We start from the raw sequence: 27,476 nt of genomic DNA on the forward strand, positions 1-27,476 counted from the left end.
GAAACCCACCACTGAGCCCAACTGAATGGCTGTGTTTTTTCTACTGTATACTAGAACAAACAGAGAAGACTAGCAGGTCATCAGATTCCATCCTGCTGTTAAAGAGGTTCACAGGGAAAATAATAAAAAAATATATGTATACACATGTTGTTGAACTGCTCTGTGAAGTATGAAGGCAAGCTTTATTCTTGGGATTTTAGAGGATGAACATACTTTGTTCATCTGGAGTTGGTTGTTGCTTAGAGGAGAACCTGATAACTACTGTATTGTTTTCCTAAGGGTGATGAAAGAGGAAGAAGACAGGTATAAGTATCAAAATACCAAGGCTCCAGTGGCAATCGTTCCCTTTTAAAATGATGTTATATTCTTGAATATATTCCAAAGTTACAATTTTCTTACAGTGTGTGTGTGTGTGTGTGTGTTTAACAATTGCTGTTCTTTGGAAACAATGAGGAATAATTGCGATGGTCTAGTGAAGCTATTTCAAAAGAGCATTCAATTTCTTTACTCAGAAGAGAAGTTAGAAGCAGATGGGCATCGTGGGGATGCATCTAATCATCATGAGCTCAAACATTTATGAACACATCTGTGGCATTAGAGTTGATCTTGTTTCCCAAGGGTGAATTTTAAATTCCATTACCTATGGTCATTGTAAACTAAACACTGACCTCTGAGCACAGGAGTAAGAAAAGTGGAGATCAAGCTTCCTGCGTTGATAGCAAGATAGAAAACAGAGAAGAACTTGTTTCTTTCCTGGACCTAAAACAAGACAAGATCACATCAGTCTGATATTATAGCCCATCTTAAAAGATAAGCATGGGTTTCATTAAAAAGGATTCCAACTGTCCTACTGAATTATGGTAATAACATGAAATGCTCACATAAAATCTTAAAAATTGACATTAATTTAAAAAATGTTAAATTTAACATGAGATTACATTTTTAAAAGCTGAGTTAAAATAGAATATATATGTAAGTAAGTTTGTGTGTGTGTGTGTGTTTGTGTGTGTGTGTGTGTGTGTGTGTCTGTCTGTCTGTCTGTATATGTATGTATATGTATGTATATACGTAGATATACAAAGACACACAAACACATACACAAAAGTAACTAGGAGCAATGCTACTGCACGGTGATTGGATTTGCAAGGAGAGTAACAGCCACTCATTCAGCGCATGCTTTTTAATTGAATCAGTCTAACTTGTCAGTCCTTGAGAACTCATTATATCTTCATAAATATGGTAATAAGAAAAAAAACCAACTCTTGCTGGGAAACTGTAATTGATAAGAAATTATCAACCACAGCTGTAATCTCTTGAATAGTGGACTAGTTATTTTGAATCAATAACATCTCATTCATAAATCTATTTGCATATAATTGTTAGTTCATTTTTTTCAGTGGAACTTACAAAAACAAACACTATTTTTGCCAGATGCATTCAAGGGATTAATTTGTTTTTAGTTATACTATCAGGAGGAAGAAGAAATATTGCTAATGTCTTAACTAACAGGGTCTGCAACATCAAAAATATTGCATTATATCTGCCCTGTTGGTTGCAGTTGTACTTTATTCCATTTCTATCCTATTTTATTATACGGTGTGTAATCATTTTAATTGCTGTGTGCAATATTATTTCATTTTATTATTTTATTTTATTCAATGTATTTGAGCTGGTTAGTCAGTAGACTGATTGGCAATGTTCTCTTTTGGAATACCAAATTTTATACCCTCTCAGTTCTATTATTCTTTTCATTTTTGTATCCTCTTTGTGACATTTAAAGCACTTTCGCACAATTGCTGGCATCACCCACAAATCTTCTAGCATTTTTGTAACCACCCCACCCGCCCACCCCCATCAATACTGCTGTCTGTCAATGCTCAGGCTTTTGCATGAACTGACAATGTCCCCACTAGCTGACCGTAGGATGTACAAAAATCATCTGTGAATCAGTTCTCTGCCTTCCAGCTTTATCATTATTTCATTGCAGATGTTTTCATGCAGAAGAAAGAGAAAAAAATATCCCTCTTCACTGTGAGTGGAAGCTGCAAAGCCTCACCTTTCCGTAAGTGAACAAGAAAGAGAAAATCTGCAGAGTGAGACCGCTGGATTTCTTAATAAGAGATCTGTCTTGGGTCATGTGACCAGGATAGAGGCGCAAGACAGGCTTAGAATGGAACTGTTTGCAGTATTCTAAGCCACTTCCCAATTCCTTTCCCAGAGATGCGTTCCCCCCCCCGCCCCCAGGAATGTTTTTCTCTTCATCTGTTTGTAGAGATTCTCAGTCATCCAGATCATAGTTGTCTCAAAGGTGCTTTGTTTTCTTCAAAAGGCAACTGGATTGTTGTTGTTTTTTTTCTTGAGGAAGAAGAAGAAAATGTTTTGCTTCTGATCCAAGAAGCTTCATTAGTTCTGCTGGCAGGGTGTGTGTGTGGAAGGATAGATAGTGACAATTGAGACTGGACAGTGGAGGGGATGGAAGGATCTGATAGAATGGTGGGGGGGAGGAAGGATTGTATTTCTTTGCAACCATCTGGTTGTTAGCACTCTTCATCTTTTTTCTCTTTTCTCTTTTTATCATTTTCATTTTCATCATTTTCTCTTCATCGTTTTTGAAACTGATAGTCTTTTGCCAGATTTTCCCACTTTATCAAATTTGGTCCAGTTCTGTTTAATTTTAATCTTTTGATGGACACATAGATATTCTGATACATACATACACATACATACACACAGAGAGATACATACATGTACCTTATGTATACATACATACATATAATACATATACAAACATACATATACATGTATGAGTGTGTATATACACATACATACATACATACACCGTGTTTCCCCCGCATTAGGGCTTATTTTCCAGTTAGATCTTATTTTTGTGGAAATACTGTACTAAATACGGTACACACACACACACACACACACACACACACACACACCTGGCATTCTGTCGGGTTGTAAAAAAATGAAATATCCATGAAAGAAGTCTGACATACCGTAGCTCCTTGACTTCAACAAAAGGAGAAAAGATAAGGAGGTAGTAACATTCCACCCCACTAAAGATCCTTAGTAGTATGGTTTTGAAGATGAAGGAAATGCCATAAGCATTTTCCTTTAAATATTTGAATTGGAAATATTGTAATTCCTTAAAGCTTTCTAACTTCATCTTCTTATGTATGGATGATGCTATTTTAGCTATAAAATATTTTACACTCAAAGGGGAATTTGTTCTAAATGTGAAGGGATGTATATTTCATTGATTTCCTTTTGGTCAGCTTCAGGATGGAATATGTAAACTATGAGATGAAAGTACTACAGGTGAAAAATCGAGTTGCATTTGAACAGATTGTGATGAAAAATGAAGAAGATATTGATTTTGCACCAATAGAATAAATGCAGGAGTGAAATGCAGCAGGTTCTGACAGGTTCTGGAAAACCGGTAGCGGAAATTTTTATTAGTTCAGACAACTGGCAAATGCCACCTCTGGATGGCCCCAGAGTGGGATGGGAATGGGGATTTTGCAGTATCCTTCCCTGCCACACCCACCAAGCCACACCCACCAAGCCACGTCCACAGAACTGGTAGTAAAAAAAATTGGATTTCACCACTGAATAAATGATAATGAAAATAGCCAGATTTTTATGAGGTATCTCATCTTATAACACAGATTGATCAATTCAGCAGCACAGTTGAGGAAGGACAGTTCCAATGATTTACTTAAATAAATGATTTATTTAAATTTAGAAGGAATCAGAAAGCAAGGCCAAATGGCTTATTCTTCCACATGGAATATATTCCTTGTCTGTATGAAGATGAATAGAATTACCTAATTATTTAAATAGCATAAAGGAATTAAGCACTCATTGTGGTTTATCACACCAGAAATCCATTGAATTGTAAAATGGTTTGAATTATATTAATGCACACTGCTTTCTAATACATAGAAAAGATCTGATTACTAAGCAACGTGTAAGTGAATTACTTTATATGCTCTGCTCATTCCTGAAAAGAAAATATGGTTTTCATACCACTCACATTTCTTGATCTCTTTGGACATGGAGAAAATTAAAGAAATTGTTATGCTAATCCATGCATGCAAAAAATGGGGAGGAACAGGAGAAATGGAGAGTTAAGATAATTGTTTATTAAACATTCTCATTACAGGTCAGTGACAATTTTGGGGTGGGGGCATTCCTTCAGACTAAGGCCTACCAATAGGTAAATATATAATCCTTAAACAGAATCCACATACATTTAATCTTAATAATGAAACCATGCAGAATAAAATGAAAATGCCATGCCTATCAACTAACCATGAGGTGGAAGGAGCTTGTTTATACTCTGCCTTGAGAATGTGAGAGGATTATGAGAGTTAGTTTTCATACAGTCACTGAAAAACAAGGTAGCAAATCTGATTATTGCGAAAGCAAGGTAGAAATGGAAACTGACCCTTTTGTGCAGAAAAGTGGGCCCCAATAGGTTACGTGGGGTAGGAAGAAGAAAGAGGTGCAAAAGAACTTGAAGACTGAGTACAGATCAAGTTCAAGAACAGAGGAATCGCCAGAATTTTTTGATTATGGCCTCCTAACCTTCCCTCAAACATGAATTACTACGTTATCAGCAGTTCTGAATTCTTGTAAACGTATCTAGTTGGATATAAACCTGCCTGCTGGGTGACATCTGACAAGGATAACAACAATCCCATAAAGGCCATGTGCAACCAATACTAACAACGGACAATAAAAATGCAAATATTTAAAAACAACTGTCTCTTTAAGAACCTTCTAACCATGTAAATAATCTTTGAAAATCAGCATCAAAGTTGCACACGCAGTAAAGAAGTCAGCCTGAAATCAGCTGGCTCATAGTAATGAAAGATGGAGAAAGAAACCTAGGCTATTAGTACTCTGACCTTCATGGGATTGTTATTCTTGTCAGATGTCACCCAGCAGGCAGGACTATATCCAAATAGATAAGTTTACAAGAATTCTGAACTGCTGATAGCACAGTAATTTTGAAAAATCATCCTAATGCTGCAAATCTCAAATTGTTCTGCTACTAGGTTTATGTCTCTTATTCCCAGAAACCACTGAAATCTTGTAGGTTGCTCCATGTACTATATGCAATTCCATCTTTTAGTTACTAAGCTTTTTATCTATAGTATTTCAGGGGTACAAAGTAGACTTTCCAGTAGAACTGATCTGCAAAAGGTTGAAGAAGTACCTGCTTTCATGTGACATGAACTGACTCAATGATTACTTTCTTACTAAAATTCTCTTCTCTTCCTGCTCCACCCTCTACCTAGATACAAGGATATTAATCACCAGATATGGCCTCTAGAATCCCTTTTTCTTGTTTCCCTGGGAAGTTGGATGATTTCAGAAAAAAACCAAACGGTTCTTGTTAAAGGGGTTTTGTTGCTACTTCTACTTTTACTGAATAACTTTTGCAACTATTTTTGCATTATGATATTAACAGACTGCTTTCATTACCATCACTGTCTTCAATGTCATACTGGGGGGATGAGTGCTATAAGACTGGAACCAAAAAGGGGTCATTAGTAACAAGTGTAAGCTATTAGCTTGCACAGAGGAATGCTGGCATCAGCAAAAAGCAATTATTTCTTTAAGACTGGATGAAAAAAAGCCATCAAAATGTAGAGTAAGCATATTCAGCAGCTATGAATGCCATTCTGATAATAAGCAATGAGAGACTGGAGGGGCAGGGGTAGAATGTTCTCCTGGTCCCTTGCTGGAAAATATGGTTGACTTGATCTCAAAAACCTAGAGCCATGATGGCGAATTTATGGAACACGTGCCAGGGATGGCATGCAGAGCCCTCTTTAATGGCACATGAGCCATCGCCCCAGTTAAGCTTCTCTGTGCATGTGTGTGTGCCTCCCACCAGCCAGGTGGTCTTAGGGTCTCTGCTGTGCATGCGTAGGGGGCATGTGGCATGTGAGGGGGGCCTTGTGTGCATACATTGGGGGTGGGGTCCATGCAGGGGCGCACGCGCATGCGGGGGCCGGGGCATGTGCGGGGTCATACGTGCAGGGCTGGGGGCAGGGTACATGCGTGGGGGCCGCACACACATTATATTTTGGGGATTCAGGCACACGTGTCCACTTTGGGCACTCGATCCGGAAAAGGTTAGCCATTGTTGACCTAGAGCAAGAAACTCTCATTAGAAAACAAGGCTAAATTGCCACATTTTACTGCTGCTCTCACTTGTTCATGTAAAATACCAGCCAATACCTCTGCACCATGGTATGCAGAAGTATTATTGGCTATACAGCCTGTCTTTGTCCAAAAAAGATGCGACCAGTTAGGAATGGAGATCCCCAAAATTAGACTAATTTCCTTTTGGAAGAACAAAATAAACTTGAGAACTAAGTGTGGTGTGACAGTGTTTTCTACTAAAAGCTCAGTTCTATCCTCTAGCTCAAATATAGAAAGAAAGAAAAAAAAGAGCTGTCAGATGTATAGACCATAATTAGCGTATACTGAAACTTTAGTGGCTAACTAAATATAGCAAGTATAATTTAGTTTTATTTGGTTTGGGGTTTACTAATTATATGTACATGAAGAAATAGACAAGTATAGGAAAGGAAAATAAACTGAACTACTCTAAAAAGTGTTTGTCTCATTGTGATTCTCTAATGCTAGGAAGCAAATACTATTGCTAATATCTTTTTCCAGAATCTGGCTGGTTTCAACATTTTATCCACAGTTCACCTATCCTTTAGCCCAGGGGTGTCAAACTCACGTCGTCATGGCAGCATCATGTGATGTATCAGGACTTTTTTCCCCTTCACAAAACTGGGCTTGGGTGTGGCCAGCGCATGACGCATCTGGCCCTGGGAATTTGACAGCCCTGCTTTAGCCTTTCCAGGGGGATGAAGCCCAAAAAGCTACCACTGATAGCACCTTATTCAGGCAGTGGTTACATTCATACTCATGTCTGAGTGAACACAGTTTGCAGTTGTTATTTTTCAGCAGCTGCCCTGTGGTGGTTGAGACTAAGCTGACTGATGGCATTTCACAGGATTTAATACTTGCTTTCGGTTATTCCTGAAGTTGTAATTATATGCTTTGCTTGCTTACCTGTTTCTAAGACTGACTCAAGGGATTATAAAATCCCTTGAGATTTTTAGAATGTAGCTTGCTTGAAGATGCTTATGTTTGAGGTCCACACAACATGAAAGAGCCTGTAACTTCAAACTGCATCAACAACTGAACTTTTGAAAGGGTGATTCTTGCTGTATTGTCTTGTTGATTTGCTAGGCATCTCATTAAGCTTCAAAATTTAGTCCTAAATTTTAATCGTGGCCAATTTAATAAGTTTTTTAACTGTATTTTAATTGTATTTATAGTGTACTGTGTTTTTTACTTGGCTGTGAACCGCCCTGAGTCCTTCGGGAGAAGGGTGGTATACAAATTTAAATAATAAATAAATAAATAATAAAAATGAGTGGAGATATCAGAAATTTCCAGTATGCATTTCTAAGCAGATGTAATTACACTGAAGTCACTTTCAGTTGACCTAATACCAACCTTCATATGCTTCCCTACATGTGTGAATTATTTTCAACTGTAGGAGTTGGGTTAAAAATATCTGCTATACCTCTTGGGACAAAAATTGAGCATCCTAAACCTGATGGCAGAAGAAATGTTCACTGGGTTTTTGTAGTTGTTTGCCTAACCGTATTTGGATTGAGGCTATATTCCACCATGGAAAATATTCTTAATGCTGCACAAATAGTTATTGTTGTGCATGCAAGAATATAATGTGATATTCTCATGGTCAGTGAGTGGTTTTTATTTAATCATTTGCATAGAAGAGGGGAAGTCATAGATTTATATTTAAATTATCTGATCCAAGCTGGAGTGAATAGAAACAAATGCATAGAAGTTTCACATGACTCTCCATATTGAATAACTGGATGAATGATGACTTGGCATATAAAGGTTTAAAATTATCCCCAAATTCTCTGAAACAAGGAGAGTTAAAATTCCATGTGATAATTCCACTCATCTGCATAAAGACCAAGTCACCAATTGAAGCTAATGATAACCATATACAACCCATATTAAAATTTATCCAATTTGGTGTCCTTTGGATTTATTCAACTTGAATTTTTATTGTCCCCAGGCAAGATGGGTGGGGATGGAGACAGGAGTTTGGAAAAGATAGTTATCTTGCTGTTATTCTATTTGTTTCAGTTTTCATTTCTTTATCCCCGCTTTTTTTTACTGGTATCTTCTTGGCTGATTTCCATAAAATCTCAGACTGCATCATATGGATTGTGAGAATTGAAATACAATACATCTTGAAGGCACTAGCTAGAACAGCCAAGGCCAGATATTGGGTTATGGAGGACTGCTATAGATCACTATCCTTCTGTATCAACAGCCTTTCTTAACTAGGTTGTCTCTAGATGTCATGTAACTCTTAGAACTTTTCTCCAATGGTTGTGACTTTATTTTTATTTATTTTTTATTTATTTTATTTTGTCACAACAATATATGTAGGTATCATACAAAAAGATTATATAGTATATAAACACATATATGAGTAAATATAAGGAGGTATAAGCATATATATATATAGGAAGAAGAAAAGAAAAACAAAAGGATAGGAACGGTAGGCACGTTTGTACGCTTATGGTCCTCTTAGGAATGGGGTGAGGTCAATAGTAGAAAGTTTTTGGTTAAAGCTTTTAGGATTATGAGAAGAGACCACAGAGTCAAGTAAAGTATTCCAAGCACTGATGATTCTGTTACAGAAGTCATATTTTCTGCAATCTAGATTAAAGCGGTTGACATTAAGTTTAAATCTATTAGTTGCTCTAGTACTATTGCAATTAAAGCTGAAGTAATCTTTAACAGGAAGGACATTACAATAGATGATTCTGTGCAAGATTAGGTTTACAACTCTTAGAGCTTTTTTTGCTATGTAGTTGCAGTGGGCTTTGGCACTTAGATCATTTGATATGAAAACTCCAAGATCTTTAACGGGATGGGGGTTGTCTGTAAGGTAATGTCCATCTAGTATGTACTTAGTGTTTGGGTTCTTTTTTCCTATATGTAAGACTGAGCATTTGCTGGTTGAGATTTGGAGCTGCCAATTTTTAGACCGAGCAGTTAGATGATCAAGGTCGTTTTGAATGATAAATGTATTGTCTGTGGTGTTAAATAGTTTGACATCGTCAGCAAAAAGAACACAATTACTTGAGATATGGTCACAAAGATCATTAATGTATAGTATGAAGAGTGTTGGTCCAAGGACGCTGCCTTGAGGAACGCCACTCTTGACAGGAACAGGATTTGATAAAGCATTGCCAATTTTGACCACTTGTTGTCTGTTAGACAGAAAAGCAGATATCCATTTGTGAAGGGGTCCTGAGATGCCATAGGATATTAGTTTTAGGAGAAGTTTATTGTGTACTACTGAGTCAAAAGCTTTGCAAAAGTCTATGTAGATTGCATCTATTGTTTTGCCTTGATCAAGATTTGTAGTCCATATGTTTTTACAGTTACAATATATTGTAAATACAATATTTGTAAATACAAATTTGTAAATAAATATTGTAAATACAATATTTACAATATACTTTCAGATATATTGGTTTCCCTTTCTTGCAATTTATTTCAGAAGATTGGAGAAAGGTGAAATATGAAATGCGTTCATTTTAACTCAACTTGTCTTAGGAATCCAAGTCAGGGAAGGATGCTTCCCAATTCATTCTAATTGTACTTTATTTGTAGAAACTGGATGAATGACAAATGTCCCCTCTTCTCCATATAGAGCCTTCATATTTATCCAATGCACTTAGTTTTCTTGACTTGATGAGAATTAAAATGAGGCTGGTAGTACATTTTCTGACTAATAAATTGAATTAATATTACATTTTAGTATTATAGTAAGAAAGGGTACTACCACCTTCTACCGTAATTTCTAAAGAAAGAAAGAAAATAAATTCCTTATAATTTTTTTGCCAATATGAAAAGGTTAAAGTTGGTGCATTTTAGTTAAGAATAGTTGGTTCAAGCAGGGGGCATATGATATTGATCTGCCAAAAAGGAAACTATTTCTTCACTCAGAGTTTGAGCATTTGGTTGGGAACATTCAAAGGTCTATCAGGCTGCTTAGCTTTTAGCAATCAATTAGCAAACTGCATAGTCAAAAAAGGTAATATTTAACCACTCAGAGAAGATCAGTGATTAACCTGAAGGATATTTGTGAAGCATTTAAAAAACAAGGGCTGTTGCTATTATAATCACATCCAATTATGTATTAATTAAAGGATGATTACAAAATCTAATTATTATTGTTCATAAATGTTGCACTTATGAGAATGATTCAGCCCTCAGGTGTTGTTACTGTGCTGTAATTAATACAAGGTTCCCAATTTGTCTAATATGATTTCTTTTTAATAGTTTCTTCTAAATTTCATGTTCAGAGATAGCTAAAACAGTGTCACATGGCGAATGCTCGGATCTATTTTTGTACTGCTAAAGAAACTAGGACCAGAAAAATGGATATATATTTTGTTTAAATATAAAGAAAAAGTTCTTGAAGGCAAGAGATACACAATAGTGGAATCTCTGGTTTCTCCACTTCTAGAGGCTTTTTTAAAAGACACTAAGGAGTTACTCTTAAGGATAATTATCTAGTTTTCTTACACATCTTGAGAAATTTGCACTAGAATAATTCCAGCAATTTATTTCTAGTGGTTAAGGGACTAGATTACAAACCAGGAGACTGGGAGTTCTAGTCCTACCTTAGGCATGAAAGCCAGCTAGGTGACTTTGGGCCTGTCACTCTCTCTCAGCCCAGCCCATCTCACTGGGTTGATATTGCAGTGAAAATAGGAAGAGGAAGGAAGTATTAGGAATCTTCTCTGCCTTGGGTTATTTATAAAAATGATAAAGGCAAGATAAAAATAAATTCTAGAACACCTGGCTTTTTATTGATCTTCCATGCAGCTTGTCCAAATAGGTGTTTTGAATTTAATTTTAAGGTTATTTATGAGATGTAACAGTAACTTAGCTGCTGTTTCTAACTGAGTTGCTCTTTGATTTCTTGAGATGTGGATTTTTCCAAATTTGGAGTCTCTGTGTTTTTTTTATCCTATTATTGTACACTCCTTAAGACATTTTGGACTTGGGTGAAATGAAAACATGCACAGGCACACATATGTGTATACATATTCATATATACTCATGGACATATGTGTATAGATGTTTATGTGTGTATGCTTGAAATGATGGCTATACAAATTCTTTAGAAATGCACAAAAAAGAAAAAGAAAGGGAAGAGACAGGGTATCTAGAATTCTTCTCCTATGTGAAGAACTACTAGAGTGATAGAAAAGCTATTTCTGAAAAGCTATTGCTATTCAATAGATATGTGCCAAGAAAAAGTAGGGCTTAAAAGCTTAAGAAGCTCATTTGTTTAATTTTCAAGCCCAGGTTTTTGCCTGCATAGTGTTTCCTGGTTTCTTTACATTTGATATAAATTTAAACAGGGACATTCACATAATCCTGGAGGTAATTTGGTGCCAAGCCCTACAGATTTTAAATTGCACCAAAAAGCCAATGCAGGTATAACACGTTCCTACTGACAACTGCCAGAGTCTACATATGCTGTTGCAGTTTGAACTATGTGAAGCCTCCAAGTGTTATTGGTAGAATTGCTACCAGTTTTGTCCAATAATGGGCTAGATAGAAATGTAAGGTATTTGTTTAGCTCTCTGTTATCTATGAACAAGGCATCAAGACTGAATAAGAGATCAAGACTGAACAAGGCATCAAGACTGAATAAGACATCTGCTTTTGTATCTTTTGCACATACAAAAGAAGGATGAGCAAATGTTTCTAAATGAACAGTCCAAACTACCCTTGACATGGGAACTCTGGTCCATTGATCATTTCATTGCAAAAAAAAAAAAAGATGTAAAATACATATAATGTCATGTAAAGATAAAGAAACGACATGGAAGAAAAGAAATACAATTCTTACATGCTTTTCTTCAAACTGGTCTCCACCGAACGCTGCCACGCAGGGTTTGATTCCTCCCGTTCCAAGAGCAATCAGAGACAGGCCCGTCATTGACAAAACCCTTCAAATAGGAGAAAATTTCAGCACCATAAAAAGACTTGGGGGCAGAGCTGCTAACTCCATAACAGAGTCTTTTGAAGCATGTGAGGACTCTTAAGCAGTATGCTGCGGCAAGCCCAAATCCTGCATTAGGAACCATGCAGGGAAGTTATCCTTTCCTGTTTCTTTCTAATGGACTTTCAGCCAACAAAATAAGCAAAAATCAAGTTGGATCAGTAATGTCTTATAAGTATTTACATGCCAGAAGAGAAGTTGAAATGACATCACAATTTTGGTTGGATCTGTAGCTTATTGCCTTTTGTATCATAGCACTGAGCTACTCCACTCGTGTAAATTCTTGAAGCGTAGACTCAAGTTTATGACTCATTATGATGCCATCACCAGCTAGTGACAATAGGAGACGTTTTTCTATTAAAAAGGGGGAATGGCAGAATCTCCAGCTTTCTTGTATCTCCTCCTAGTGAATAGGTTTTCCCAGTGCAAACTCTTCAGGAATAGACCGTGATCTAACTACCATTTGACTTTTATGCTGCATTTGGCATTACGTACACCCATTCTCTCAAAGGTATGCAAAGGAAGGGCTGTCTGTTGTAACTGTGTCACCAATGAAGCTCGGTAGTATTGGTGGGGGTAGAGACAGGGGCTGTGAACAAGATATCTGCTCTGGCAATGCTGATGGGGCAGTGGGTGGCAACAAATGCCTCCAGATATTGTGTACCAGTACCAATATGTATATAGTATATTCAAGAGCAATATTGATGGTGCTTCAACATTCTAGAAGAATGGTTATTGGGAATTTGAAACTGAATCTGAGACTAGATCATCTGGAACTTTCTTCCCATTATCAAATATGAAATGCAAATAAATTCCCTAGTTCAATGCAGCAAAATCACACTTAATCACTCTGGAATAAGACTATGGAACACAGTTGCTAAGAAATATGTGCTTTTCAATGAGTTTAAGGAAGCTGTATAATTTTTTTTAAATTTCTTTACACGATATTTTGAAAGCTGAAGTTATTAACTAGGTTAACCTATTAGGTGGAATTTGAATTTGTGCTATTGCTACATAATTTATTTTTATCATTTATTTGTATCTTAAACTACCCAATAATTGAAACTATCTGAATGAGGTAGACAATTAAAAATTATAAAATATAAAACAATAATATCAAATAAATGTGATTGTAATTGATTGATTGATTCTTATGTTACCTTGAATAAGGAATTAATCTGGGAAATAATACATCTGAGAAAACAAAAATTGCCCAAGCTGTCTTTGGGCCATTTAAGGTTTTCTATTGCCTTATTATTGCAATCTCTTGTTTTACTAAAAACAAAAATATTCCTCAATGCAAAGAACTTTTACAGAGGGGTGTGGCATGTTGCTGAAGCTAAGATGGCAAGATCTGAGATTGTTGAGATTTGGGTTGGAATAAATCAGTTCCCTTAGGACTATGAATTCCTCATGTCTGTGGAAAACAAGTACAATACATCAGAAATAACATTTTTCCTCAAGTTCTTTTTAGCATTGTTACTGTCTTTTTAGGTAGAATTTTTTGTTACCAGAGAATATTCAACTCTGTGGTTCCACACCTAGGTCACTTAGCATTCATTTTGAATCTAACCAATTCAAACATTTATGGAAAATACTTTTTACATTCTCTTGGGATTGTATAAGTTCCAACTATAAATCAATCAGAATAGAGCTGGAAGGGACCTTGGAGGTCTTCTAGTCCAATTCCCTGCTCAAGTAGGAGACCCTGTACCATTTCAGACAAGTGGCTGTCCAGTCTCTTCTTAAAATCCTCCCGTGATGAAGCACCCACAACTTCTGAAGGCAAGCTGTTCCACTGGTTAGTTGTCCTCACTGTTAGGAAATTTCTCCTTAATTCCAGGTTGCTTCTTTCCTTGATTAGTTTCCATCCATTCCATCCATTCCAAATAAATTGACCCTCTCTTCTTTTTGTGGCAGCCTCTTAAATACTGGAATACTGCTATCATGTCACCCATAGTCCTTATTTTCTAAATCCTGCACCATTTTTCATATGTTTTAGTCTCCGGGCCTTTAATTATCTTATTTGCTCCTCTTATCATTTTTTCCAAAGTTTCTACATCTTTTTTTGTGTAGTGTATTTTGTAATAAATAATCAAAAGTTGGTCTGTATAGCACTTTATGCCATCTACTCACCAGCCAGATCATGATCTCCATGATAAAATGTGCACTTTACATCACATAAAGAGCAACATTATTTAATTTTAATATAGTTTTCCATGTTTATAAATTTTCATCAATTGCAAGAGCAAAAACTCCTTGCATTGATTTCTCCAACTCAAATAGCATTAAGCAACCTCTTGTGTCCAACTACTTTGGACTTCAGTTTCTATCAATCCCAGCCAAAATGGCCAATGGCAAGAGATTAGGTGACTATAGTCAAAATATTTAGAGGCAACCTGATTAGTAGGGGAAGAATCAAAATTATAACACAACTAAGTTTGCAGCAATATTACATAGCTGGATTTATAGGATTCTAAGGTAGCTGCACAGACTCTTCATTTCTGAGAAATGAACACACTTGAAAACACTGTGGTTCCTCTTATATTTGTATGTGTTTGCTCTGCAATAATAAACAAAATTCCCCTTATTGTGCTGAGTGGCGATGGTCAAGGACCCCTCAGTCATAGATAGAGACTAATCAGCAGCTGAGTGGTGAATTCTAAGCAGTGCTGTTACCACTGAAACACATGAAGTCAAGTCTGGAACAAATCTTTGCACCTTAAGAATCAAGACGGTCAGATTATCAAAAGGTAGGCACCGGCAGCTGTCAAGGCTATGATATCCAGACCTGACAGGGATAAAACTCATTATGCCCAGATAACAAAAGGGTCTGACAGAGCCACATAATGCTCACAACAAGGTACATTTGAATGCACCGCTCATTAATACCAGTTAATTAATAGTAACATTATCAAAAGACAGCAGGTCCATTTCCTCATTACTTACACATGAGCAATCTGGTTTCCCACACTTGGTATTGCCCCAACTGATTTGATCACATGCCCAATGACGTAAACAATGGAGAGATAAATGATTGTTCTGCAGAGGAAAAAGAAAAACAAGAAAAACTGGGTAGACATTTATCAGCCAACGGCAGGTGCATTTATAATCAGAAAGCCAAAAATGTGCCTGTGGTTCCTGATAGGAAAGAGACAAGCATTTTTCTGCTGCTGGGATATCTACCAAAATTACAATCTTCTTTCTCTTTTCTAAGTGTTGGGGGAAAGTGCTATAGCTGACCAGAAGGGTGAGGAAAAGCACTATGGTTCCTCTTCAAATTGGTAGTTTCTCTTCCCTGATGATGGATCCCGCATTCCTATTAATTGTTCCTGACATTACAAATGGGATAGCCTATAAGAAAGGGAAAGTCTATACGCATAGATAGCATGTTTCATTCTTACTTGTATTTTCCCAGCCAGGAGTCAGCAATGAAGGCACCAATGACTGGCGTGAAGTAACACAAACTTGAGAAAGCATGGTATACAGATGTGGAAGTTGTTTCATCCCAATGCAGGAAGTAGAGAAAATACAAAGTCAAGACAGCTGCAGGAAGAAACACAACAAGAAAAATACAGGATAATGGATACCGCAGAGATTTATTCAAATATTTTATATAGTTGAGCATCTTCTTGAAATGATTCTGGGAGGCTAACAATCCATAAAAACACAATACAAAGTAAACATAAATGAATGACAGTATAAAAAGCCTACAACGGCAACTAAGGACAATGGTCAATCAATAATAAAATAAAATCTCATTGGCTTTGAACAACTGCTTGACCGCAAAGTCAGAAATACATCCAAATATTTAGAATTTTCTGAAAAGTTGATAAGATCAGAGTCAATCTAAAGGGTATGGGATTCCAAATTTTTGCCACATTGTGGCAGAAAAAGTCTATTTTCTGGTCCTGCTAGATGACTTTCTTTGTCTGGAAATCAAAGCAAACCTCTATGACTTAGTAGAACAAACAAAAACTGGCCCTGTGACATGAAAGGCATGATGGGTGACAACTACCACCTTAATTTGCACTTGAAATCACACTGGAAGTCAGTACATCTCATGGAACAGAGATGCAACAGGGGCATCCTGATGACAATGCATTCTGGACCAGTTGTAGCTTCTGTATGTTCTTCAAGGAGAGCCCCCACATAGAACACATTGCAGTAGTCTTCTTGAGAGGCAGTTCAACTATGAGTGGCCATGAGAAGTACATCTTGGTCCAAGAAAGGGGACAACTGCACACAAGGCAAAGTTGTACAAAAACACTCTTGATTATGACTGCTACCTGTTCCTCAAATAGGTGCTGCAAATCTGGGAGGAATCCCCTACAATCTTAAGCCTGGGGAACTCCACCGCCTATCTGGTCACATTGAAGGCGTTCAGGCAGGGATATTGCAATTTAACAAGGAAACTACTACAGTAGTGAGAGTCCCAAGTGTTTCTGACAGCCAAACTTTGTAAACAAGGTCTCACATCCATTTTTCTGTAAAGCAGTGCTCCTGAATATAATCAGAGTATCCTGGATCACCAAAGCTCCACCATCTCTGCCCTGGGCTCCTAACTGATACCACACATAAAACACAGATAGGCATATTTCTGAGAGTGGATTTCTCCCTTCTATGTCCTTCCAGGCCTCCAAAATGTATGATAATATTTAGGTCCAGTTTATAATACTGTAGTAAGTTGTTAGTAGTATTGTGTCAGCCTTTCAGGTAGATACCACATCAGCAACAGATTCTGCAGGAAACAGTAGAACTCTACTTTATTGATATAGTAGCAGAATCTCGAAAATCTGACAACACTGTTCCTCAATTCGTCTTACATCAAAAAGAGTTTAAATCAGACTCCATTCACATTTGCTTCTGACATTTTCTTTCTTTTCTGCACTTAAATCATGTTTTGCTAACTGCCACAGTTTTTCTCCAGGGTTATGTCTATGATTCTCTATCTACTGCCACTCGATAATAGCTTTGTGCCTTTAACAGTAACAGAAGAAACAAAGTTTATCAGTGGCAGAAAAATAGAGTGATGAACAAAGTGGCCTTTCTGAATGTTGACCATCATCCCAGAGATAAAATCATAGGGCCTGCCACAGGAGAAAAGTTGGAGAAATTAGTTATTAAGATAGCTTTCTCAGTCCAGGCATTCTTCCAGATGTGTGATGGGTCAGCTGGTTTGGACTCTCTGGACAACCACTAGATGAGAGCAAACAAATATAGAAAATTCTAATGCTTTTTAACCATCTGGTAGTCATCTGCATTTTTGCAATCTAGATCTGGTAGCGCTAGATAAATGGATTTTCATGCCCAGAATTCTGAGCAATAATATGATGGCTGAAGACTTCTGGGAACTGAATATCCTACATCTGGAAAAGGTCATGGCTGAGCAAGTCTGGCTAGGCCAACAGTGTCTTCCTCAGACTTCAGTTCTGTTCTGCAGAACATTTTTTAAAACAACCTTTATTTTACCGCCAACATTCTATATTTATGATCCTTCTGTCTATCACACTAGCATTTACATTTAGCACAGACCATTAAGATTTATAAATCTGATTGAGATTTTGGGTGAGAAATCAAGCAAAACGCTTTCTCCCCAATTCCAGCCATTAATTTCTCCCTGCTTTTCTTCCATCTAAATAAATGGAAAAAACATCTGAGTTTTCCTGAGCAAAGGTTGTAAAAACCTACCTTTCATTCCATAGTAGGAGAAGCGCTCACAAAATTCATTCACTACAATGAAAGCGATGCTGAGAGGATAGTGGGTGCCACATATTCCCTAAAGAAGCCGAGCAGAAAGAGGTTGGGTTATGTACTATATACATGTCATTTCATCATTTGCAAAGTTGATACAATGGTGCTCACAGAAAGCAGGTTTTGAAACCAAAACATCTATTTGTACAACAAAATGAAAAAGACAGGTATGTCTGTGAAGAAACAGTTCAAGAAAACACTTAAAATGTCAGTAAACTCATGTTTCAAAGAGTGAAGTTCAACATATTAAGTCAATGTCAAATAGCAGCTTGAAAATATTATATAAATACTACATATGTTTGTGTGCATATGTAGGCATTTTCATATACGCACACATATATCTACAAACAGTATCAAATAGAATTTTAAAAGCAAACATAAAAAGCAAATATATAAAGGCAAAACATAATTGTTTTCTCATCCAAAGATAAAGAACAAAAAGTTGTGTGTTTTTTTGTGACTTGGATGAGCTGAGTGAATGTCCACAGGTTTCTATAAAATTTCTGTGACTAATCTGGGTTCTTGGTGTAATCAAGAAACAAATCCCCTCTGGGGTGTTATTTTTCTTCCTCCAGCATGTGCAGAGTAATTGTGTCAGCAGAGAAAATATGGGAAACAGGAACCTACAATTTCAGTGTCAGGAGGATCCGAGCATCAAATACCAAAGGCTAACCACATGCTTAAGTACATAATGGCCATATTATTGTTTTCACAGTCCAGCCTTCATTTTTGTCCTCAAATTTGTGAGGCTTCACTGCACTGTAAGAAAACAAAGCAGGCTGATACTTTCCCTAGTCCACTTCCACAACATTTTTGCAGCGCCACCCAACGACATGCAGGAGCAACAGAATCTGCAAAGAGAGAGAAAAACCCATCTGACAGTGAGAAATCCTCAGTCTTCCGGCGTCAACAAGAGATGAGTCTGCCAGGAAGGGGTTATTTAAATGGGAGTTAGATACACATTTACAAATTGTGATTTCTCAAAGTTTGGGCTTTAATGTCAGCAAAAGGTCCCTGAAGAAACACGATAGGCCTGTAGAGTAACTCAAGGACACTTCTCTGAAGGAACAGGGAAATGGGGCAGTTGAGGAAGATGACTCATGGCATCAAAGCTCTGTTTCAACCTACATGGATTTGTTTGTACCTAGAGAATGCCAAAATATACAATGCACATGCCAATCTGACTCTTTCTGTGCATTCAGGAAACCTGGTTGGCAAGTGAGGGGAGGATTAGAGATCTTGAGCATATATGCAAGGACTCCTACAGATGTCGATACAAGCTCTCCATTCAGGATTGATGAACCTGTCCATTTCAAGTTTGCTTGTTTGTTTGTTTCATTTCTCATCTTAGGTTCTTTTTACCCCATTTCCTCACCAGTTTACAAACATATTAATGTATGCACAGACACAGACACACAGACAGACAGACACACACACACACGGGCATGTGTATTATTCATTTCTCATACATGCCATTTGTATACAAATTTTTCCAATATAAATATTTGAGGAAATAATTTCAAACCAGATAGTGTACTGTTCAGTAGAGTATGCACATTTTTTTCCAAGTTTTATGGCTGGAGTACTGCATTGCACATCCTATCAAAATATAATTGAGTTTTGCTTCATAGATTAATTTGGGAGATGTGAATTGCGTAAGTCTGCAGTGAAATGGAAATGAAAGATATTTCCTACCCACTCCTATTTTCCATATCAGTTGCATACAAGTTAAAATGATAAAGATTCAAAGGCTGGAATTTGCTGCTACAAAGTTATTCTCTTCTACACACATTCATTAGAGCATAAAGACTATTTGTATTATAGGTTGCATACTATTGTGCTATCAAAACTGGATGAATCCAGTGTCAAGATTGTTTCATATCACAGCTAGCTGCTGAACCCTAACTCCCATTTGGCATCCCATTTGGGCTCATTTCATCTTTTAAAAAATTGACAAAAAATATTATTGTTTCAGCCAGAAAATCCTTATAGCTTTGTTTACATACAGTGCATTAACACATAAGACAATACACAGGAGAAATTTCTCTATGGGTTTCAATACCTTGCCTTCAATAAAATTAGAAGGGAGCTATAACAACATTCCAGATCAAGACTGGCAACTGGATAACACTAAGATAGTCACACATGTGTTATTGTGCTATCTTTTCTACATGGTCTCCCTTTCAGTCATTAATGGTCCCAATGCTGCCATACTGTTCTGCAGGTCAGATAGTAGACAAAGTATTATTCTATTTGATAGTCAAGAGCATCCTTTATAGCCAAGTTCTGAATTATCGCTAACATCATATAAAGAATAACGCTTTTAGTTTCTCAAACCCCCCCCCCCAATATGCAGATGCTTCTCAAACACCATGGAAAAGCTTGATTTGTTTAATATTTATTTCCAATTTTTGTATCTTTTATTCAATTTCTGTTTTACATGTATATTCCTTTTTGGACATGTCCATCCAGTTTAGCTTTAGCTTACAAAATGTACTAACTATACAGTAATGCGTGAAGCATGAGGTACAGGATGACAATGGGATTTAGAGGACATGAAAAATAGAACTGAAAATAAAAAACTGGACTGACAAGCTGAATGGATTTCTCCTAATCAAGCAAAGCATTCATACCTCAGATGAGGTTACAGCTCCATAAAGCAATTATGTTTCAAAGTCCACTTACAGGTTCTTTGTGTAAAGAAAAATAATGAGTTGGTAAAGAAGCTTTAGGAAGGGTGATTTTCAGGGGTGCTATTCAGCAGGTTCTGACAGGTTCTGAAGAACCGGTAGTGGAAATTTTGAGTAGTTCGGAGAACCGGCAAATAGCTTCTCTGGCTGGTCACAGAGTGGGAAGGGAATGGAGATTTTGCAGTATCCTTCCCCTGCCATGCCCACCAAGCCATGCCCACCAAGCCACACCATGCCCACCAAGCCACACCCACAGAACCAGTAGTAAAAAAATTTGAATTCCACCACTGGTGTATTTATATATCCTTTGGTCACTTTTTCCATTTTGAAGTCCCTTTTCGGGCACTGCTTTCACTTAGCTCTGATTATGGTTACAGATTAAATACAGGACTGAGAAGACACAATTCTAATAACTGAGAGAAAAAAATCTTAATAATCCAGAACACTGTTATATTCTTGGTTCAAAATTACTCTTGCTTTATTAATTTGCAAAAGGCACTCTTATGATTCTGGTATGGAATTTTTCTCTGATTTTGCTTGCAACCCTGGAAGATTGCAGCGTTTCAGCTTGCTTGCCATTTTATATTTCCACTAGTTCCTCTGGCATGCCTGTTTTATAGAATAATCACACCTGGCATAGGTTTCAAATACAACATTGAAGTAAAAAGTGCAGTACATTTTTTTTTTGTTTTGGAGCATTTCATAACTGCCCAAAATTGATAAGAAATCTCACATGTCATTCAACCATTACATATATTGGACTTTATTCACAAATGTTCTTACATGCATGTATGGGTGCGCTTAACGTTGCAATCTCATTCATAAAGAGAATTAGAAGGGAAAACTTGAATGTGAGAAAAATAGCAGTTGAATATTGTTTCCGTAATGCAATTATTCTTAGGTTATGGCCTCTTTCAACAAACCATGGATATTGGTCTTAGGAAAAGCAGGACAAACACTTGATTATCTATTCTTTCAGATAATTTCAGCATTGATCCATATATTCACACCAATGGCTGATTTAATGCTTTCCTCCATTAATCCATAAATGTGTAACTAACAAACTATGTGGAATGAAAAAGCTTGATCTGATCAAGTTTTAAATTAAAGGGCTTTTCAAAATATTCATTTGTACGTGCAATGAATAGATAAAGCTACTCATTTATTTACATAAGACCAGGCAGTGCTCAATTTCTTCTGGGAAGCACACATTTAGAAGTTATTTGCATTTTCCCAGAACAATTAAAAACTCCTTGGCATGAGAATGCTTCTCTGCCTACCAGTTTTTTCCCCTTTAAAACATTACAATTTTTAAATATTATTAATGTGTTTAATTGAGAAGCAGAATGGTTCCCTGCTATACTACTTCAGGCTATAAACTTTCACTGAGAACTGCATCCCATTTTAATTAAGACTGAAATCAGCCAATTTATTCCTTCTTCTCTATCTAAAACAATGCCCTATCTCTTTTCAACCTTTTTGCTTTTTACAAATCTATTTCACATTTATTTATCTGTTTCTTTAAAGGTTATAGCTATTCCTGTCTACTGTTTGAGAAGGAAATCTCCTTTACATAGTTATTTATTTTACTGGGGAATCATCATTCCATAACTGCAACTCTGTTCCCTTTCTCCTTCTTGCAGCTATTTATAAATTAGTCTTTTCCAGCTTCATATCCTTCAAAGGTATTGGGGTACAGGTTAGAAGAAGCCTCCACAAATTGCTCTTTCACTATCTGAAGGCACAATATCAAATTACTGGTTCAAGACTAAAACAAATACACCTTAAGGTTAAAGCCATTCATTTTTCATAAACAGGATTTAGAAAGGTCTGAAAACAAACACCGTTAACGACAGCAGCAAAAATATGAAAATAACTTAAAGTGCCACTGCGGTGCAGCTGGTTGGGGTTGGAATTTCCACTGTTGGAACATAATGAATTAGGATCTCATCAACTTCCCCTCTAGAGCTCTTTCATACTTCAAAAATGAACATTCTTGGAATGTATTTCCCATCTGAAAATGCAAATTCCTACAGTGCAATTTTTTGGCAGTAGAGTGATTATTCAAAAGAAGCCACCAGTTCTATTTCCCTACCTTCACTTTAAAAAAAAAAGCTTTCTTTTTAATAGATTAATCAAGGAAACATTTCATTCCAAATTTTTAAAGCTAATATCAGTTCTAGGTGATTCGGAGGTCAGGACACTGCAGTGACAAAAATAACAGAAGCTTTCATGAAGTTAAAAGAAATAATGAAAACAAAGCCCTCCAGATACATACCGGAGATATTTTCTCAGGAGGGCTAACGCTTTTTGAAGGATCAGATCCTGCAGAAACAGAAAGGAACAAAGTCTTCTTAGGGTCTCCTTTCTCCGAGAGGTCCATGCTGTTATTGTTTTATTTTTTACAAAAATCTGTCTCATATAACTCCTTGCTGTCATGGTGAGTTGGCTGGGAAGACTTCCAACTATGTGGTTTGGAGTTAAGTTCAGTTTTATGTTAACCCTGATTGTGCACCTTTCACTCATGCTGAGGCAAGCAGATGATCTTACTTTGAATGACGAGACCAAAATTAATTTGAATGGAGCAAGCGGTTCTTAAATCAGCAAAATCACAGGGCTCTCCCGCAACACCACTGGGCACAGTTTCATGCTATAACATACCTCAAATGATCTCGTGCGCTCATATCATGTCAATCAAACTGCATATTCCATGATAATTTGCACCGCACAAGTTATAATTAGATGTGGAACATGTTTCTTTAGGCCGTCTTTGTGCTAATGGTAGGCTTAGCAGCTAGGAAGCAAAGACTTCTCTGTCTATTTAAAAGGAGCTGGCTGAACCAAACCAACCCCGCTCCCCAAAAAAACATCATTAAGATCTCAGAGCAAAAATGCATTGGGGGGGGTCTGTTCTATGTGCACGTCTCCAGAATCTCACCAACTCTGTATAATATTTACAATATAAAATATAAAGAGCTTCTTGTATTCTTCTCTAAATCTCTTTTAATTCATAGCTTCTTCTCATTGCAAGCACCTATGCCACAACTAGTGTAGCAAATGACTCTCCTCATAGAGCCCTTGGCAGAGATAAACTGTTGTCACTCTCTATATGTTTTGTGGGATGATTCTGACAAGACAGTGTGCTGTGCTGCACGGGAAGCGAATATATTCCACCTAAAAGGTAATTATTTCTCAATAGGCTATAATCTGAGTAAAGAAAACCTGGCTACAGTATTTCAGAGACAATTCCAGAAGCTGATCAGTCCTCCATCCTCACTCCTTTCAATATAATGATATCCTTGTCTATGCCTTTCATGCAGCTTTGATGAATCACCTCATCCTTCATTTTTGCTTGCCCTGAAAAAAATAATTGGTTGATTGATTCACCTTTCCTCATCATTATTGTCATGACCAATGGGGGGGGGAGATAGAAAAGAAACAAAAAGACAGGAAGCATGGGGAGACAGAAGCCCTGAATCATTCAGTTCCTCGTGTTTTTAATAAAACAAATTCAGATCAGAGAATGCGGGGATAAATTTCCATGGGTCAATAAACTGTTATTAATAGCTTATTCGGGGAGGTATTTGAGGAGCTGTCTCATTCCAATGGGACAAGCCTTCCCCACTGGTTCCAGCAGAAAAGCCCTACTTCGGATCCCATCTGCCAAAGAATTTCTGCTGGTGGGGTTCAGGAGCTGCTGTGGCCTCCATCCCCACACTCTGGAATATTCTCCCATTGGTGGTGAGATCTGCCCTCATAATCCTGGCCTTCCACAAGAGCCTGCAAACAGCTTGACCCTGATGGAAAACTGCTACATTGGAGGTTTCCGACTAGATATAGAAGATCCTCATCCCATATCATCTTGGGTATTAGCTTTTCTATTTATTCTTCAAATTTTCATTTTCATATACTACTCTTTAACTTTTTATTATATTGTAAACTGCCTGGAGTCACTGTAATCAAGTGAGATGGGGAACATAAAAATATAATAAATATAAATAAATGCTAAAAATAGGAGGCTTAGGGGCTTTTTAATTAGCTGTTTTAAGAAATTTTTTAAGGGGAGTTTTAATGGGGATTTTAAGGGTTGGGAGGGGGGGGAGGGATTCGACGGGTAGGGGAGAGAACCCGTCGGGAGGGGTGGGAGGTTAGGGCGGGTACTGGGAGTAGCCCGCCGGGTGGGGAGCCAGTCCTTGCGCGTGCTCGTGGCGGTTCTGTAATGGGTTCGGAGGTTATAGGGGGGGATTTCGTTTCTTTTGGTGAGGGTGGTTCCATTTGCACGGTAAGTGGGAGGGGCAGATATGGCGGAAGGGGGGGACCGTATCGTTCTGGGGGGGCGCGCGCTCGATGTCTGCAGGCGATCGCGCGCCCCGATCCCCCTCCCTTCTCCCGTTCCCCGGATGGTCAAGACCCTCAGAGCCTGGGCCTTCGTCTGATGTTATGCAACGCACGGTCCGTGGCCAATAAGGCCCCCCTAATACATGATCTGATTCAGGGGGGTGCCGCGGACATTATAGGCGTTACGGAGACCTGGTTGGGCACTGAAGGGGGCGTGCCCCTGGTCGAGATGTGCCCACCGGGTTTCCGTGCATTCCATCAGCCGAGGGCCCAGGGTAGGGGTGGGGGGGTGGCGGTTGTTATTAAAGAGAGTCTAGAGCCGAGGGAGACCACCGTACCTCAGATTGCCGGGTGTGAGGTGGGGTCATAGGTGTCAGATGGGCTTGCTGGTCACGTACCTGGCTCCTTGCTGCGTGACAGCCGCCCTGCCCGAGCTCCTGGAGGTGCTGGCTGGGGTGGCAGTTGAGACCCCCAGACTTTTAGTCATGGGGGACTTTAACTTGCCATCTTCCGGCTCGTCATCGACGGCAGCTCGGGAGTTCATGGCTTCCATGACGGCCTTGGACCTGACCCAAGTAGTTGATGGCCCTACTCACATTGGGGGTGGCACTCTGGACCTGATTTTTCTCTCTGGTCAGTGGTTGAGAGATCTGGACTTAAAGGAAATAGTCACTGAACCTTTGTCATGGTCAGATCACTCTCTTCTTCGCCTGGACTTTCTGACCGCCATTCACCACCGCAGGGAGACGGAGCCGATACGTTGGTTCCGTCCCAGGCGCCTGATGGACCCGGATGGGTTCCGGACGGAGCTTGGGCCATTTCCTGAGGGTCTGGCTCACGGCTCGGCTGAGGAACTTGTTGCGGCCTGGGAATGGGCCGCGGCGGGGGCCTTAGACCGTGTCGTGCCTTTGCGGCCTCTGACCCGGCGCAGGTCCCAACCGGCTCCTTGGTTCTCCGAGGAGCTGAGAGGGATGAAGCGCCGGAGAAGACGCCTAGAGAGTTCCTGGAGGTCTAGCCATTCGGAAGCTGACCGGACACTAGTGAAGTCCTATACTAGGACTTACCTAGTGGCATTGAGGGAAGTGAGGTGTAGCTACGCCTCCTCCCTCATTGCATCGGCAGATAACCGCCCAGCCGCCCTGTTTCGGGTGACCCGCTCCCTCCTACACCAGGGGGAGCGGGATGACCCGTTGCAGGGACGTGCTGAGGAGTTTAACGGTTATCTATACGATAAAATCATTCAGCTTCGGGATGGTCTGGACCAAGATTGCGGTGATGCGGGTGAGATGCTCGAGGGTGGTCTTGGCGATATTGTTTGGGATGAGTTTGACCCTGTGGCTCCCGAGGACATGGACAGGTTGTTGGGTAGGCTGAATGCCACCACGTGTTTACTGGACCCGTGCCCCTCCTGGCTGGTGCTGGCCACTCGGGAGGTGACAGGAGGCTGGCTCCAGGCGATTACGATCGCTTCTTTGGTGGAGGGTGTCTTCCCGGCCGCCTTGAAAGAGGCGGTGGTGAGGCCCCTCCTTAAGAAGCCTTCCCTGGACCCGGCTGTTTTAGGTAATTATCGTCCGGTCTCTGTAGAGAGTATGGTGGCATATCAGTTTCCCTTACACCTGGATGAAACCGTCTATCTAGACCCGTTCCAGTCCTGTTTCCGGCCCGGTTACAGCACAGAGACGGCTTTGGTCACGCTGGTGGATGATCTCTGGAGGGCCAGGGATAGGGGTTGTTCCTCTGCCCTGGTCCTATTAGACCTCTCAGCGGCTTTCGATACCATCGGCCATGGTATCCTGCTGCGCCGGATGGAGGGATTGGGAGTGAGAGGCACCGTTTATCGGTGGTTCTCCTCCTATCTCTCCGACCGGTCGCAGTCGGTGTTGACAGGGGGGCAGAGGTCGGCCCCGAGGCGCCTCACTTGTGGGGTGCCGCAGGGGTCGATCCTCTCGCCCCTACTGTTTAACATCTACATGAAGCCGCTGGGTGAGATCATCAGTGGTTTCGGTGTGAAGTACCAGCTGTATGCGGATGACACCCAGCTGTCCTTTTCAACACCGGACCACCCCAACGAAGCTATCGAAGTGCTGTCCCGGTGTCTGGAGGCCGTACGGGTCTGGATGGGGAGAAACAGGCTCAAGCTCAATCCCGCCAAGACAGAGTGGCTGTGGATGCCGGCATCCCGGTACAGTCAGCTAAATCCGCGGCTGACCATCGGTGGCGAGTCATTGGCCCCGATGGAGAGGGTTTGCAACTTAGGCGTCCTCCTGGATGAACGGCTGTCTCTAGAAGATCATTTGACGGCCGTCTCCAGGAGAGCGTTCTACCAGGGTCGCCTGGGACGCCAGTTGCGCCCCTTTCTGGACCGGGGTGCCCTATGCACGGTCACCACGCACTCGTGACGCCCCGCCTGGATTACTGCAATGCTCTCTACATGGGGCTCCCCTTGAAGGGCATCCGGAGGCTACAGTTAGTCCAGAATGCGGCTGCGCGGGTGATAGATGGAGCCC

General features: G+C 39.3%; 1 protein-coding gene across 1 annotated transcript in view; it reads right to left on the reverse strand.

Moving 5' to 3' along the window:
* Positions 1-23,014, reverse strand: part of SLC15A2 (solute carrier family 15 member 2) — a 79,582-nt gene extending 56,568 nt beyond the window's left edge. Inside the window, exons 1-6 of the mRNA XM_058195390.1 lie at positions 22,910-23,014; positions 17,879-17,966; positions 15,592-15,733; positions 15,137-15,229; positions 12,035-12,134; positions 669-759 (exon numbers count right to left, since the gene is read on the reverse strand). Of these exons, the coding sequence (XP_058051373.1) occupies positions 669-759; positions 12,035-12,134; positions 15,137-15,229; positions 15,592-15,733; positions 17,879-17,966; positions 22,910-23,014 (619 nt within the window). The remainder of the gene's footprint in view (positions 1-668; positions 760-12,034; positions 12,135-15,136; positions 15,230-15,591; positions 15,734-17,878; positions 17,967-22,909) is intronic.
* Between the last annotated feature and the right edge of the window lie 4,462 nt (positions 23,015-27,476).

This window comes from Ahaetulla prasina, chromosome 1 (assembly GCF_028640845.1).
Source record: "Ahaetulla prasina isolate Xishuangbanna chromosome 1, ASM2864084v1, whole genome shotgun sequence".
NCBI lineage: Eukaryota > Metazoa > Chordata > Lepidosauria > Squamata > Colubridae > Ahaetulla > Ahaetulla prasina.